The sequence below is a fragment of the Lagenorhynchus albirostris genome, chromosome 2 (genome assembly GCF_949774975.1).
Source record: "Lagenorhynchus albirostris chromosome 2, mLagAlb1.1, whole genome shotgun sequence".
Lineage (NCBI taxonomy): Eukaryota > Metazoa > Chordata > Mammalia > Artiodactyla > Delphinidae > Lagenorhynchus > Lagenorhynchus albirostris.
The window spans coordinates 73,101,537-73,116,617 of NC_083096.1; the positions used below are offsets into that span (position 1 = coordinate 73,101,537).

Genomic DNA, 15,081 nt, shown 5'->3' on the forward strand with positions numbered 1-15,081 from the left:
TGAGGATGTGCAGCAGTAAGATTCATCCCCATCGAGAAGACAGCATGCTGACAAAACACTTTACCAGGAGGCACAAGAAGGCACAATTCAGTGGACTGCGATGAGGTACACACACGCACACACACACACACACACACACACACACACACACGCAGCTGATCATTCTCTCTCCACTATTCAGAGAGTGACCTCATCATCCCAATCTCCGCTGACTCACAGACCCCAGGGCCAGCTCAGCCTGGCCGGAAGTCCTACCTTCCTCCCGCCCCACAGCCCGCAACCCGCTTCCCTTCCCTGGGCTCCTCAGAAAGACAGACCCCAGCGCTCCCTGGCGGTATCCTGGGACTCCTCCAGTTCGGCTCCACTCACGCACGCGCACACGGCACTCTCAGGCTGACGTGTCTGCAGCCGCAGCGCCCTCTGCTGACCACAGCCTATGGGCCTCACAGGTCGTTCCCCAGATCCCCGCCCGCCCTTGTTTCCCCGTTCCTGCATCTCTGCTTCTTCTGCTGAAAGTAAGCCTTCTCGAAGCCTAACCCTCTGCGTTCCCTTCACCCTCACACCCCCTGGGAGAATCCCCCTCTGGGACCTCGGAATGGGGACACCAAAGCACCCACCTCTCTGCCTTCCTCTCCGGGCCCTCAGCCCCTCTACCTCCCCAGACTGAACTCCAGGTCTGCTTGACTGGACACTCTGGGCACTCCAGCTTCTTCCAAATATCCTCATGCTGTTCCCCAACCCCCGTGGGCTTCTTCATTCCATAAATACTTACAGGGCAGCTATTCTGTGCCGGGCACTCATATCGGGCACTGACATCTTGAGGATTTCTCTGATCTTCAGAAGCTAATAAACACAGAAGGTCTATTCATCCTGTGAGGCCCGGCCCAACTCCACTTTTCTCTCTCACACACAGAGGCATCAAACTTGTTTGGGCTCAAATGCAGCTTTATTTCCTGCTGGTTTTACAGGTATTCCACCCTGCGAACCCATTCTCTTGGAAAACCGAGAATGAGTGGGCACAGAGCCCCCCAGGGGAATGGAGAGGACAGGATGGCTGGCAAGGAGAGGGCAGTTGAGGCACTTAGGAACCTACTCAAGGCCCTGAGGGAAAAACCTGATGCCCAGGGTAGGGGTGAGAGAGCCTAAGGCAGGGCTGGAGCTACCCAGGTATTTCACAGAAGCCCCTCCAGGCACTATCACCTGGACTTCAGCTCCACCCCTCTCGTTGTCACTCCCTGTGATGGGAAAAGCATGGGTTGGAGGGAGGGTTGGGGGCAGAGCGCAGTGCTGGGGGCCTTGACCCTTAGGGACCTGGAGCGGGATTGGGAGGGGGTGTCAACCGTGCCTTCCAGCTCCCCAGGAGCCTCCTCTGATGTCCTTCTGGGGCTTTTATTGGGCGCAGAGCTCGAGCCTGGGAAAGACACACACACTCACCCTCCACCCTTGGGCTCCTCCTCCTTCTCTCTCTTCTCAGAGCCTGCCCTCTGGGTTCTTGCTCCTTGACCTCTGACCTCATCAAAACACTTTGCCTGGCTCAGCCCTTAAGAGCCCAGACTGTGGCTGCATATTCTCAGACAGCAACACTGAAGGGGACCCCGGAGCATTCAGCCCACCTCCTCTTTGCCCCAGAGAGGGGTAGTGATAACTCCAAGATTACACAGCCAGTGATGGACAGAGCTAGGACTGGAGCCCAGGGTTGTGTTGGCTAGTGCCCCCCACCTGCCTCCTCCTGGCACTCACAGGCCTGCGGGGCACACAGGAGATCTGGGGGGGCTCCCAGCGACCATTCTCCTGGCAGCGGATCAGTGGTAGGTTGCGCTGGGCCAGGCCCTCCAGGCACCGGTAACGAAGCACTGTGTCTACTTCATAGCGCAGCCGTGGACGGCCAAATACTCGAGCCAGGGGCAGCTCTGGTGGGGGGCCACAGGACACTGCAGGGGGGACACAGTCAGGAACTGGGAGCTGGGCTCTGGGGGTAACAGTTCCCAGAATTGGGATGAAGGAGGAGAGGAGTAGGCCATAACCTGACACACACAAAAAAGTAGGGGTTCCAGGGACTTCCCTGGTGGCGCAGTGGTTGGGACTCCGAGCTCCCAATGCAGGGGGCCCAGGTTCAACTCCTGGTCAGGGAACTAGATCCCACATGCATGCTGCAACTAAGAGATTGCATGCCACAACAAAGGAGCCCACCGGCCGCAACTAAGAGCCGGTGCAACCAAATAAATAAATAATAAAGAGTAGGGGTTCCAAATGGACCCGTCTAATTTGTTATCCCGCCCATGCCCACGGCCTGGGACGCATTTCTGATTTCTCTGTGTAGCTTTGCACCCTCCTTCTGCACACACATCAGTTCCAGGATTCTCTAGCCCCCACCCCTCCTCCCCCTCGCCCGCCCTCACCCAGCCCCATCTTGCAGGTGTAGGACAGGTGGTAGTTGCAGGGCACATCACTCCATTGTCCCTGATCGTGCCACACCATAACCACGCAGTTCTCTCCGGACAGGAAGTAGCTGTCTGGCTGCCCAGGGTTCCAGTTCTCATAGAGCTGGGAGGGTGGGGGGAGGATGGAGGAGGTGGTGAGGAGCTCCAGCCCCAGGAGCACTGGGAGGAATGGACCTGGAGGACCTGAGGAGAAGGGGGTGGGGGAGGGGCACCAGGAGAGGGAAGGCTAGAGGGATGGGGAGTAGGGGACCCAGAAGGAAAAAGAAGATGTCAGGGGCTTTGGGGGGAAGGATAATGGGAACCAGAAGAGAAGAGAAGGGGACACAAGGAATGCAGGAGGGCCAGGAAGAGGAAAAGGTAAGGGGCCAGTAAAAGGAGAGGGAGGGATGGGGGTTATTGGGAGTAGAGGGCAGAAATGCTTCGAAGAAGCGACCTAGACAGCGTGAGGGGCGGCCAGAACCTCTCACCAGGGAGACGCCATCTGACCACAGGAAATCGCCTTCAATGGTCCTGTCATTGAGCCCGATCCACTGGTACTCCCGGTATCGATCTGGGGAAGAACCGCAGGGGAGACGAAGGTGTGCAGTGAGCTTCGCTGCCAGCAGATGGCGGCCATTCCCTGTCATCGGGCTGTCTGTGGGTGCTCGCGGGGGGAAGTCCTTCCCGCAACCCCAAATCCGCGCTTCCCGGTATCCTTATCCCTGCAACATCTGCACAAGGGCGGGATGGAAGGCAGGGGCGTGGGGGGTGAGGGAAGAAGAAAAATATCACCAGGGCTAGAAAAGGGAAACTCTGGAAAAAGTGAAAACTCTCAGCAAGGTCAGAGTCGGGGAGAGTAGAGGGAGGCAGGAGAGCCAGGGAGGTGGGGAGCGACTAAAGATAAGCCCCCAAGCAACCGCCAGGCTGATGCAGGTGTATTTCCTGCGCGAATCTCAGCCCTCCCCTGCCTGAAGCCCCACTACCCACGTGTGGAGTGGGACGGAGGGAGAGAGGAAAGAAAAGTGAATGAATGAATGAATGAGGTAAACCAAGTAATGAGTACCTGAATTAATGTATAAGGGGGTTAATTAACACACTCATTAATTGATTGATTGATTATTGAGTGAGTGAGTGTGTGAGAGAACAGGTGATGAGGGTCGCCTCCCGCCCTGTCCCCAGCCCACTGTTGATGAAGTCCTGTTCCTCGGGCGTGCTGACGCTGGCCAGGTGCGCGCCGTACATCCGGCACTTGTTCTCCGCCTCCTCCCAGCTCCTTCGTGTAGAAAAGTGCTTGTAGCAGGCGCCCTGGAAGGCGTCCCAGCCGGGGCTGCAGAAGTGGAGGCCTAGGACACAGAAGGGCAGGCACCTTAGGCGGGAGAACGCCGAAACTCTGAGAGGCTGGGTCCCCAGACAGGGACTGGGCTCCTCCCACCACCTCAGACCGAGGGGGCGGGCTAAGTGTAGGAGGGCGGTGCCAAAGAGAGAGTAGAAAAGGAGCAGCTAGGAGCTGGAAGGGCCCTGGTTGGAGGGGGGCCTTGATGCCTTCCTTCTCTTGAGCGACACAGACCAGGGTGAGGCTGGAGTCCCGGCCTGGGTCTCTGCAATCCTCCTTCCTAAAGAAGAGCTGAACCCTCCTCTCTTCCCAGGAGAATGGAAACCGACAAGTACTGCCTGCCTGCCAAATTTCAGGAGCATAGATTCCCTGAGAGAGTCCTTTTTGATTCCACTTAACAGATGAGGAAATTGAGGGGAGGGCTCAGAGAAGTTATGTGATTTGTCTGAAATGGGGATTCTTTTCCCGCGCTTCCACTGCAGGAGGCCCAGGTTCAATCCCTGGTCAGGGAACTAAGATCCCGCAAAGTGCGGGGTGGCTCCAACAACAACAACAAATGGAAATTCATTAATGGCAAGGCCCAAACCAGTGTCCCGTCCCACCCCCTGGAACTAGCGCGTTGTGGCAGGGTCTAGGCTTCAGCTCTCCCCCCACCGCAGCCCCTCAGCACACTCACCAACATCGCACAGGTCCCCCCCATAGCCAGGCAAACATAGGCAGCGGACCCCCTCCTCCTCCTCCAAGCACGTCCCACCATTGTGGCAGGGGCTGGGGACACAGTAACCTGAGAGGGAGAGAGGTGTGAGGTGGGGGGCCAGGGGAGCACAGCTCTGCAGCACAGGGTTCAGGGGTCCCAGCCCTGACCCGCTTGTCCTGGGGGCTATCACAGCACCCTAAATGTTCTCCCTGGAGCCTGCCTCTGGTCACAGCCCAGACCTGAGTTCTGGGTTTTTTCCCCTCCTCACTGCCCCCCACTTCAGCACTGGCTCAGCCCAGTGCTGGTCACTGTCATGCCCACCAGTGTGGGCCACGTCTAACAGGGGCCGAGAGGAGTGTCCAGGAAGGCCTTCAGGGTTTAATCCCACTAAGGGGAAAGATACTGGGCTGTCAGTCATGCGTCCTGGACTCTTACCTAGCTCCTGCATCTGCTGGGTACATTGAGCCAGTCACTTTACCTCTCTAGGCCTAGAGTTTAGTCCCCCACCCCTTGTCATTGTGCCAGGTCCTAGCACAGTTCTGTGTAGTCTAGGTGGGCTGGGTGGAACTGAAGGAGAGGAGAGTCACCATAGCAACAGTGAGGTGTGGCCTGCCATTTACTGCTTCTGGGATCTGACACTGGGGTGGTCTAGGAGGGAGCTAACCATTCCTCCTGCTGTCCACTGGGCAGAGCCAGGCCCAGAAGCTCTTAGTGAAGAGCCAATGCACTTCCCTCACTCTATGCCCTACTCCCTCGCCCCCCCCAACCCTTCCCAGGAATGGAGCTGCAGCAGCTCCCCCTGTCCTGTAGCACTGGCTCCACACACTCTCTCAACATCACCCAACCTCTTTGCCTCCCCTTCTTATCTCCCAGGACTCTCCCCCCACCCCGTTACCAGGCTCCCCTTTCCCCCTCCACTTGGGGCCTCCTGCAGGTTCCCCAGCCTAGAAACCCCTTCAGTCCATTTTGTTCCTTCCTTCTGGCCCCTCTCCTCCAGGCAGTCTTCTTGGACTAACACACTACTCTGAAGGCCTGCAATCTGTTGTCTACATCCAGCTCCGTCTGGCTAGGCCATCTGCCTTCTCTTCTGGACTCTCTCTCATGATCTTGGGTGGCTGCCCTTAGACTGGGCCTAGGTGCTGAAGGGGCTGTCAGATTCTACTCCTTTCTGATCCGGATGACCTGGAGATGATGGCCCCACAGACTGACAGAGCAGGTCAGTGTTCTCGGCCCAGCCCTGGGCAGGACCCCTCAGACCAAGCCATCCACTCCTAGCAGCCAAGGCCCATGCCCACAGTGATTTACTCTGGCCCAAGATCCCACTGCCTGGTGGGGATCAGAGCAGAGGTGGGGGGAGGAGAAGCTGGAGGTGATTCAAAGAATTTTGCTGGGATGACCTAGCTGTTTTGGGTAAAATGAATCAGCTATTCCAACACCACTCCCCCTGTCATCACCCCTTCTGCCAATAGTTTCTTTCAAGCTGGTACTGCTACCTCCTAGGGCAAAGCAAGAAGGGGAAGTATTTTATTTAACCCTTTAAGGACCAGGTCCTACAGAGGGTAGGAGTCCTGAGCCCCCTTCCTTTCCTCACACTTTCCTGCTCCTCCCGTGATCCTCTCTGCTCCTCTCTGTCCAACCCCCTAACCCTGGGGGCCAAAGACTCTCAAACTTGGTCCCTGGGGCCGTACCCAAGCCACAGGTCCCTCCCCCTGGCTGTGGGTGGCAGAACCTGAACCAGGATGGTGGGGGGTGGGTGTTGGCGGTGAAGGAACTCCTCTTGAGACTTTCTGGTCTTCCGCCTCCCCCCTTCTGGATCAACTACTATACACAATCAGAAAGTTCTTCCTTCCTTCCTGCTGCAATAGCAGGCTGGAGGACCTCTCATTCATCCCCCAGGTGGGGTAACTAAGACACCGCAGATACTTCCAATGGTGATCCTCTCCCACCAAAGGCCCTCCTCACCCCACAGCACTGAACTCCAAGGCCAGCTGGGCAGGGAGACAGTAGTTGAAATGAGTGCACCTAGGTGTGACGTAGAGCCCCCTAGCCCACCCTGGGCCATCTAGGAGAATGGCCCTGGTACTAGGAGGGTCCCAGCCTTCTCCAGAGATCTCCATTTGGAAGCTCAACCTTCACTGAATAGATAGGGCTTCTTTCTCTCAGACCCCAGAACCTAACTCCCCATTCCCCCTCCCTCCACACTCTCCATCCTCCCCTCCTGATTTGTTTCTTCTCCAGCAATAGGAACTTTGAGATCCTTTGGGTTCAGGAAGGGTGAAATAGTGGGTGAGGGTGGTCATTAGTGCAGGAGTTAGTGGAGGAGGGGGAGGCCATGGGCAGTGGGATGAAAGCGAGATACCATTCCCCTGCTGATATGTGGGGGAGGGGAACAGAGCCTTGGGGCACCTGGACACCAGGGAATGGCCTTCATGCTAAGAGGGGCTTTCTCTGTCAGTCCTCTGTATGTATGGCTCTAGATGGGAGCCAGCAAGATGGATCAGAAAGGGACACGTGTACACACACACACACACACACACACTCTGGCCTGCAGAGGTTTCTCTCCATCAGGAGTGAGGGACTACAACTCCCAGCACTCCCGCAGACTGACAGACAAAGACTTCCCTGGGGTAAAGTGTACAGTCAGATTTGGGATCTCAGCAGTCAGGAAGGAAGGCGGAGACAGGCCTGAGGAGAGGACAAGGGAACGGCAGGGGCTGTTAGACTGCTAGGACAGGAAAGGGTGCAGGCTGAAGATGGAGACGGAAGAGGCACAAAGACACACAAAGACCCAGGGGGAGAAAGAGAGAGACAGAGAGACACAGAGGGAGAGATGGCACCAAAAGAACCATCAAAGAGCTACCCAGGACACAACTCCATGGAATGGGAGGGGCAGACAGCTGGGGGTGGAGACAGAGGGTGCCAGAGTTTTGGTTATAAAGCGGTTTAATAGAGATTTATTTCCAAGGCTTGTTTCCATGAAACAGTCGAAAAAAGTACTTCACAGAAGTAGTTGCTTAAGGCTCTGTGGGGATAGGGCTCTCCTGGACCCCAAAGGTTGAGGGGTGGGCATGGGACCCCAGGCTTCCCTGATACCAGTGGGAGGCAGCTGAAGGGAGGTGGCACACAGGACGGGGAGGGAGCAGTGGAGGACGGGCCTGGGCCTTGAAGAACGCAAAAGGCAATGAGGGCACCCACTGAACAAGGCATGAGGGTCCTCTGTGGGGCCAGTGAGATGTGAGTCACAGGTAGAGAGCCGAGGGTAGGAAAAAGTTCCAGGTGTTTGGTGGTAGGGCTGGGGGTCACAGTGTGGATCTCAGAAACAGGGACAGGGTCACAGGGTAGGAGTCATGGAGTTGGGGGTTACAGGGTGAGGACTCAGAGAGCTGGAATGGAAGTCACAAGGTGGGGTATCCAAGATTGGAAGCCCACAGGTAGAGGTGGGTAGGAGAATGAAGGCAAAGGACAAGAGAGTCTGGGGCAGTGGTGGGTTAAAGGACTATAGGTCAGGTGATCCAGAGCTGCAGGGGGGGAAAGAGGACGAGGATAAAGAGGGAGGTTGAGCCTTGGGCAAAGTTACCTGATGAGGGGGCCACGGCCACTCCACCATGGCTGGCACTGTCAGTGGGCAGCACCGGCTGGGCATGCACTGAAGTCCCTGCTGGGACAGTTCTTCCAGAATTCTCTTCAGAAGGGGTCTCCAGGTCCCTGGTACCCTCAGGGACCCGTGTGGCTGGAAGCAGGGAAGGGGCATCCTCGGAGCTCCCTGTCTCCTCACTCTCTCCTCGAGGGACCCCAGACAGCTCAGGACTCCCAGTCTCCTTCCCTATCTCTCTTGCCCCAACCGGAGCGGAAGGTGATGGGGATGCCAGGTTCCCTTCCCTGGGAGAGGGCAGGGCCTCCGTGGGTGGTCCAAGGACCGTTGGAGGCCTGGGAGCCTCTGGCTCTCCGTAGGGAGGTGGTGATGCATCAGGCTTCAGGACTGCCCTCACTGGTGGGGATGCCTGGGAGAGTGACTCCTCTGGAGCCGGCTCAGTGGGGAGAGGGGCCTCTGGGTCCAGGCTGCTGAGCTCACTGGGCCAGGCCCACAGGGCCTCGTCCTCCACCTCCTCCTCTTCTTCTTCTTCCTCTTCTTTCTCTTCTTCATCCTTGTATGTCTCTCCTTCCTCCAACACCTTGCCTTCCTCTTCTGAGGACCCCAGGGGAGGTACAATGGATTGGGTTTCAAATTCTAGGCAAAGCACAGATGGTTCAGCACCAGGGACAGCACCCACCAGAGGACAGGAAGAAGGAAGGGGAAGGGGAGAAAGGTGGGGCTGGGGAGGGTGAGCCCTCAGGGAGCGGGAAGAGCCTGCCCTGGGGAGGAACTGCCTTTGCTCCACACCAGAAGAATTTCAACTGGAGCTGCAATGGTGAGGCAACACTTGAGAAGGCTCTATGAGCTGTCATTAGCCCAGGAAAACCTGGTGGTTGCATCTCCCTCTCCCAGTCTGTTAAAATTCTCTGTTTATTTTGGGTAGGTGAGGGGGAGGAGAGACCAAAGAAAGGAGATCCCTCCTTCCCAGAGGGCAGCTCCTTAGTCTAAGCATCTCCAGACCCAGCTATCTGGGAGTGGGATTTGCTGGAAAGGCAAAGGTTGGGCGAGGAACAGGAGAGGTGCCTTGCACGACTGTGCTGCTGACAGAGGACAGGGGAGAATCACGGCAGCGACAACCCCGGCCTCAGCCTGGGCTTGCCCTTTCTGCCCCAACTTCTCCCAGGTGTGGATATCCCCAGGATAAGAGATTTGAGTTACCTAGGAGGGTCCTAGGGGCCTCTGCTGGGTCTTCTGGAGTGGAGCTTCCACCTGTTCCATCCTCCATAATGGGAATGGAGTAGATGGCTCCCCGGGACTCGCTCTCCACAGCTTCCCGAGGCAGCTGCAGTTCCTCCAGGGTCTCTGTCACTGTGACAATGGCTTCCAGTGCATCAGAGGCCAGGTCAGAGGCCTCAGGGATGGCAGAGGGCTGGCCAGAGTCTGTGGCAGGAGGAAAGTGCCGATGGGAGGTTAAGGAGGTGCCTCTGCCCTCACAGGCCTGCATGTGAGGGTTCTGGGTTAGACTCAGAGACCATGGAATTCTCTTAATTGTCTCTCATCTTCCCTATGGAGCACCCATGGGGCCCAGAGAGCACCCCGGGGCTTCATCACTCATTCCTCAAGCATTAATCAAGTACCCGAGCATTCTCCTGGGCACTGAGGATACAGTGCACAGCAAAACAGCAAGCTTCCTGCTCTCAAGGGAATTTATGTTCTAGATACAGACAAACAAATAAACATATAATGTTACCATATAAAGAACAGTTACGTTTAGTAAGGAGATGGGAAGTGTTACTTTAGATAGAATGGTAAAGGAAGGCTCAGGGGAGAGGTCACCCTTGAGTAAGGAGATGGAGGCAGAAGGATGGACAGAATGGCCTCAGCACCTTGGGACCCTGGTTTTAGGGTAAGGTGTGAGGGACCCCAGTCACCCTAAGACTCTAGAAATGGAAGGGGACAGGCTGCCATCACCACAGGAGAGCTGAAGGGTAGGGTACAGGAAGGACATTCAACCATCACCACCCGATGATCTCGGTGTTGGGGCAAAAGGGGAAGTGGCCACCCCATCCTTCCAGGATCTGCTCTCTTCAAATAACCAGAGTTTTAGAATGAATTACCTTGTCCCAGGGGAAGGGAACCAAGAGCAGAAAGCCAGTGAAGCAAAGGTGGAATTGGGCTAAGAAAAGCCCTGAGGGCCAGCTGTGTTCAGCCAGACAAGACAGGACAGCACATCCTGCCTGCGTCACCTGCTTCAGTGAGCCTTGCTCATACCAGACAAGCAAACCTGTGCCCTTGCCCGCCTCTGCCCTCCACCTGCTCCCAGCCATAGTCGTCCTCTTCCTTCCCCTCTTCTCCTGATTCAGTTCCTCCTTCAATTTCTTTCCATAACAGTGCTTGGGACATAATTGTAATCAGTGCTAGAAGTGTTAACTACTATTGTTATAATTATCATCATCATCATCGCCATTATCTGTGTTCAAGTAAGTCTTTCCAGATGGACCTGTCTTCCTGTGGACTTCCCTTCCCCATCCCTCCCAGCCTCGGGCCAAAGCCATCTGGAGATCTGTCCCAGGGGAAGTAATGCTTTTCTCTCAGTCTTTCCTTGTGCTGGGAGTGAAGCATTTCGTCTTTGGTCAGACTGGGGGCTCCCATGGCAGAAACTGTGTCTTCCTCCTTCAGACTAAGGGCTCCTAGTAGGCTGTGTCTTCTCTTTCCATTTCTGCCTCCAGCCCTTGTACCAGTACTGCAGGCTCACAGTTGGGGCAGGGACTCCACTGCTCCATGGCAATGCCTCCCTGATTGTCAGTCATCCTTGGCCTGGGCCCTGTGCCTCTGGGGGTCGCAGGCACTGCCTCCCCTCCAGCTCCCAATATAAGATGTGGGCAGGAAGCCATCTCTACACCCAGCTGTCTTTAAGGACCTGCTCCCTGTGGGGGGAATTATGCCTGTCCCTCAATATTTGGTGGTAAAAATCTGATACCTTCAAGCTGAAGGTTCTGGAAACCCCTCTGAAGCATATTTAGTTAACTGGAGCAGATCATTCATTGGATTCAGAGAATGTCAGTCATCTCTGGTCTGCTCATGAGCTGACCAGAGATGGAGACATATTTGGCAGGCCAATAAGGGAGAGGCAGCTTTGCAACAGGAAGAGACAAGGCAGGGACTACTGGTGTGGAGGCAGGTGAGGAGATGCAGCGAGGTGAGCCCTCCTTGAGGCCACAAAGACCAAGTCAGAGGGCACAACCAGAATTAGAACCCTAAGTGACAAGCTGAGCACCACCCAAAGCTCCTTCAGGCAAATGGCAAAGACCCAAGAGAAACTGGTCGGGGCTGGGGTAAGAGCGTAGGTCTCGACTCCGCCTCCCTGAGGTTGGTCTCAGCCTCTGCAGGGAGGTGGGCTCACCTCGGAAGCAATAGACATTGAAGCGGCTGTGCTTGTTGGGGAAGCCGGTCTGGTTGGGGAAGAGGAAGAGAGTCTTGACACCAGGGAGGCCCCCACCACAGCGCTGGCTGGGTGTGACGATGGGGTAGCGCACACTGCCATCAGCCAGCCAGCCTGGGCTGCAGCGGTCCAGGCCACCATCCCAGGCTGCATACAGCTGGCCCGTGGTTGCAATCTTAGCACCCCGCTCCTGGCAGTACGCCCGTGCCTCCTCCAATGTCAGCTTCTCTGGAGGGGCACCCAGGAACAGCTCTCCTGGGGAGAACAAGAGGCTGGGTTACCAAGAAGGGAGCTCCTTCCACCCTGGGCTCCCACAGAGACTCTGGGCAAGCTTCTCTGGGCCTCAGTCTCCTCATCTGCGACATGCAGTCCATCACACTACTTTATAGGATCGAAGTCTAGATAGAACCTTAGGATCGATAATATTGCTCGAAGGAACCTGGCCCAACTTCCTAATTCTGCCAAGAAGGAAACAGAGGCTCAGAGATACTGAAACATAGAGAGATGCACAACAGGTAACAGCAGAGTCAAACTCAGTCTCCTACCACCTGTCTGAGGCTTTGGCCATGAACTTGTCTCTATGACAGTGTTTGGAGGGAGGGACACTGACTGTTTCCTTACCGCCGGCTGCCCACTTAAATACAGGATGATAAAGGATGATAAGATCCAGCAGAGGCCCAGGAGGACCTATGGGCAGCATTGGAGAGGGGGCTCTTCCCCTGGGAACTCCCTACCCCCAATCACCATTTAGTTCTTCAGCATAACAGTAGACATCATAGAGGTCATCCGGGTCCACCACTCCATAGTTCCGGACCCCAGGGAAGCCATCCATGTCTCCATAACAGGCCTCTCGTGGAGTCTGGATGGGATACCTGGGGAAAGGGTACAAATGCCTTCACCAGGGAGCCATCCCATGGTGACCCTCCTGAATCCCATTGCTTTTCAGTGCAGCCAATTGTCCTCCTAGCTCTGCAGAAATGCACACCCCCCACCAAGGCGGGGTCCTAACCCACCCTCCAAAGACCAGCTTCATCCGCCAGAGGCAGGGAGCCCTATATGGCCAGCCTGAGGCAGCCCCTGGCAGAACCAGAGGCCCCAGCCCACCTCAGAAACAGCTAGAAGCTCCAGGGCCCCAGCCCCAGCCCACCTCACGGTCTGGTCGGACAACCAGCCAGCATCACACTGTTCATAGCCCCCAAGATAGGCGGCATAGAGCTGCTCCGGAGTGGCGATTCGGGCTCCGATGCGGGCACAGGCCTCCTGGGCCCCAGCGAAGGAGAAAGCATAGCGGGCAGAGCCCTCCCGGTAGAGAAAGACGACCCCTGAGGGGCAGAGAGGATCCTGAGGCAGGATCACCCAGCACACTGACTTCCCCTTCCCCTCCTTGTCAACCCCCGGTATACAAAGGGTAAAGTCCAAATTGCGCCCCCTCTACAGCATGAGGGGCTTCAGTTAGACTGTGGGTAGAATTTCCTCCACCTGAAGAGAGAAAGGAGGTAACAGGAGGCCTGTAGCTACCCACTCCTTTTCCAACTTAGTCTGTGCCTTCTAGGTGTTTGCTTCCGCTTCAGACTGTGGGCTCCCCTCCCTCTCTCCGGGAACCTCTCTCCATCTTTGCCCTCTCACCTTTGACCTTGACCTCCACAGCGTCGCTGCTGTCGTCGATGCCGTGCTGGACCTCGCAGCGGTAGATGCCCGAGTCGTTGGGCCGCAGCTCGCTCAGCACCAGGGAGACATCGGTGAGTGACGCTGGGTAGGCAGGCAGTGCCACGCGGAACCGGTAGGCCTCGCTCACCTTGACGCGTAGCCCCCGCGCCACTAGCACCTCGGCCTCCCGGCCGCCGGACAGGAAGGTCCACTTGACCCGGGGGGAGCCCTGCGCGGCCCGGCGGCTTGGCGGCGGCCGCAGGTAGTGAACGTGGCACGGGATGGTGAGGGCGCCGCCCAGCACGCCCTGCAGCGGCGCGTCACCCGCTATGCGCACGCGGAAAGCCCGGTCCTCTGTGGGCGGGCGGGGCCGGCTGGAACTTCGTGCTGTGGGTCTGCCACGACCCGCCCCAGGGTTTCCGAGCCCCGCCCCAGGATCCCGACGCCCCGCCCTAGGATTCCCGGGCCTTGCCCGGGGGTTTTCGTAACCCCGCCCCCAGGAACCTGGGCTCGGGCCCGCTGAGTCCCGCAAACCCACCTCTAGGTCCCCCAGGCCCACCCCCCACGGCCTACAGACCGATCCACAAAGTCTCCCAGTCAAATTCACCCCCAAAGTCTCCCAGTACCACCCCAGGATTCCTGGCCCCCACCCCAGGGTCTTCTAACCTCACCCCCTGGGTCCTGCAGCCTTGTCCCCAAAGTTTCCCAGTCTGTTCCCTTCAGTCACTTTCACGATTTCTCCCAATTCCACCTCTGTTCTGCCTCCCAGCCCCATTCATTGTGCCCCAAGGGTCTCCCATCCTCCACCCTGGAGACTGGCAGCCATGCACCTAGTGCCCCTCCCCAGCCCAACTCCCAAGATTCCGCCACCTGACCAGCGGCCCACAAATCATCCCTTATTTTCAAATGTCCCTGCCCTGATCTTCCCCCACAGTGCTCCCAATTCTGTCTCCTCCCTGGGTCCCTCAAGGCTGACAGACGTTGGTTAGGGCTGAACAAGAGGCTCCTTCCTACCACAGGGGAGATGCAGGAGACTGACAGTGACCCTGAGTGGGGTTGCTTACCTGAGCTGTCTCCTTCCAGAGCATCAGCTAAGGCCGCAGGGACCCAGGCCAGAGCCAGGGTTGCCAGCAGGGGCAGAGATGGTAGGGCCATGCTGCAGGATGAGGGGGGGAATGGAGGAGGAAAGATGGGGTTAGACCTCAGGATGGACTTCTGACTCCCTCCCACGTCCACACGGATCACACATATCCTAACTCCAGAAGCCCACTGCCCCCACCTCACTATTAATTAACACTGTTTCTGTCTCCCCACAAGGGATTCTTATTTATTTATGTTTGGCTGCATTGGGTCTCTGTTGCTGCGCGTGGGCTTTCTCTAGTTGTGGTGAGTGGGGGCTACTCTTGGTTGCGGTGCACGGGCTTCTCATTGCGGTGGCTTCTCTTGCTGTGGAGCACAGCCTCTAGAGCGCAGGCTCAGTAGTTGTGGCGCACAGGCTTAGTTGCTCCGCAGCATGTGGGATCTCCCCGGACCAGGGCTCGAACCCGTGCCCCCTGCACTGGCAGGAGGATTCTTAACCACTGCGGCCACCAGGGAAGTCCCCCCCACCAAGGGATTCTTATTCAGAACTGAGACCTGGGTCCTCATCAACTCACTGTGTGACTTAAGGCAAGTTCCTTACCCTCTTTAAGCCTTTGTTTTCTTACTTGTAAAGGAGCACCATTACTACCACCTCACAGGTTGTCATGAGGCTATGGGCTTTGAGAGTGCTTTTTATCCTAAAACAAAACAAAAACAAAAAACAAACAAAACAAACAAAAAAACCTGTACAAATGTATAGCACCCTGCACACAGTAAGAGCTCAATAAATGCTTACAGCATATAGCATGAACTGTGGGTGCCATTATGCTTGAGTCTCCTCTGCCCCTCCCAGTACCAGACTTCTTTGAACCTTCCTCCTCCCACAGT

The 15,081-nt window shown here is 56.6% G+C and overlaps 1 protein-coding gene across 1 annotated transcript; it reads right to left on the minus strand.

Annotated features, from left to right (window-relative positions):
• Positions 1–937: 937 nt before the first annotated feature.
• Positions 938–14,268, minus strand: BCAN (brevican). The gene is made up of 13 exons (XM_060142300.1): positions 14,178–14,268; positions 13,093–13,467; positions 12,614–12,788; positions 12,211–12,338; positions 11,428–11,721; positions 9,243–9,464; positions 8,028–8,678; positions 4,430–4,537; positions 3,605–3,763; positions 2,909–2,991; positions 2,400–2,544; positions 1,741–1,931; positions 938–1,411 (listed from the first exon to the last, which is right to left on the minus strand). The coding sequence occupies exons 1-13, from the start codon at positions 14,266–14,268 to the stop codon at positions 1,304–1,306; spliced, it is 2,730 nt and encodes a 909-aa protein (XP_059998283.1). The 3' UTR covers positions 938–1,303.
• Positions 14,269–15,081: the final 813 nt, after the last annotated feature.

What these genes read in the sequence shown, in the direction of transcription:
- BCAN (XM_060142300.1), bottom strand. Translation starts at nt 14,268, where the DNA reads ATGGCCCTACCATCTCTGCCCCTGCTGGCAACCCTGGCTCTGGCCTGG. An exon ending in TTATGCTGAAGAACTAAATG is followed by an intron (nt 11,722 to 12,210) that starts GTGATTGGGGGT and finishes TGTTCTCCCCAG; the next exon opens with GAGAGCTGTTCCTGGGTGCC. An exon ending in GGAACAGGACTTCATCAACA is followed by an intron (nt 2,992 to 3,604) that starts GTGGGCTGGGGA and finishes GTTCTTCCCCAG; the next exon opens with ATCGATACCGGGAGTACCAG.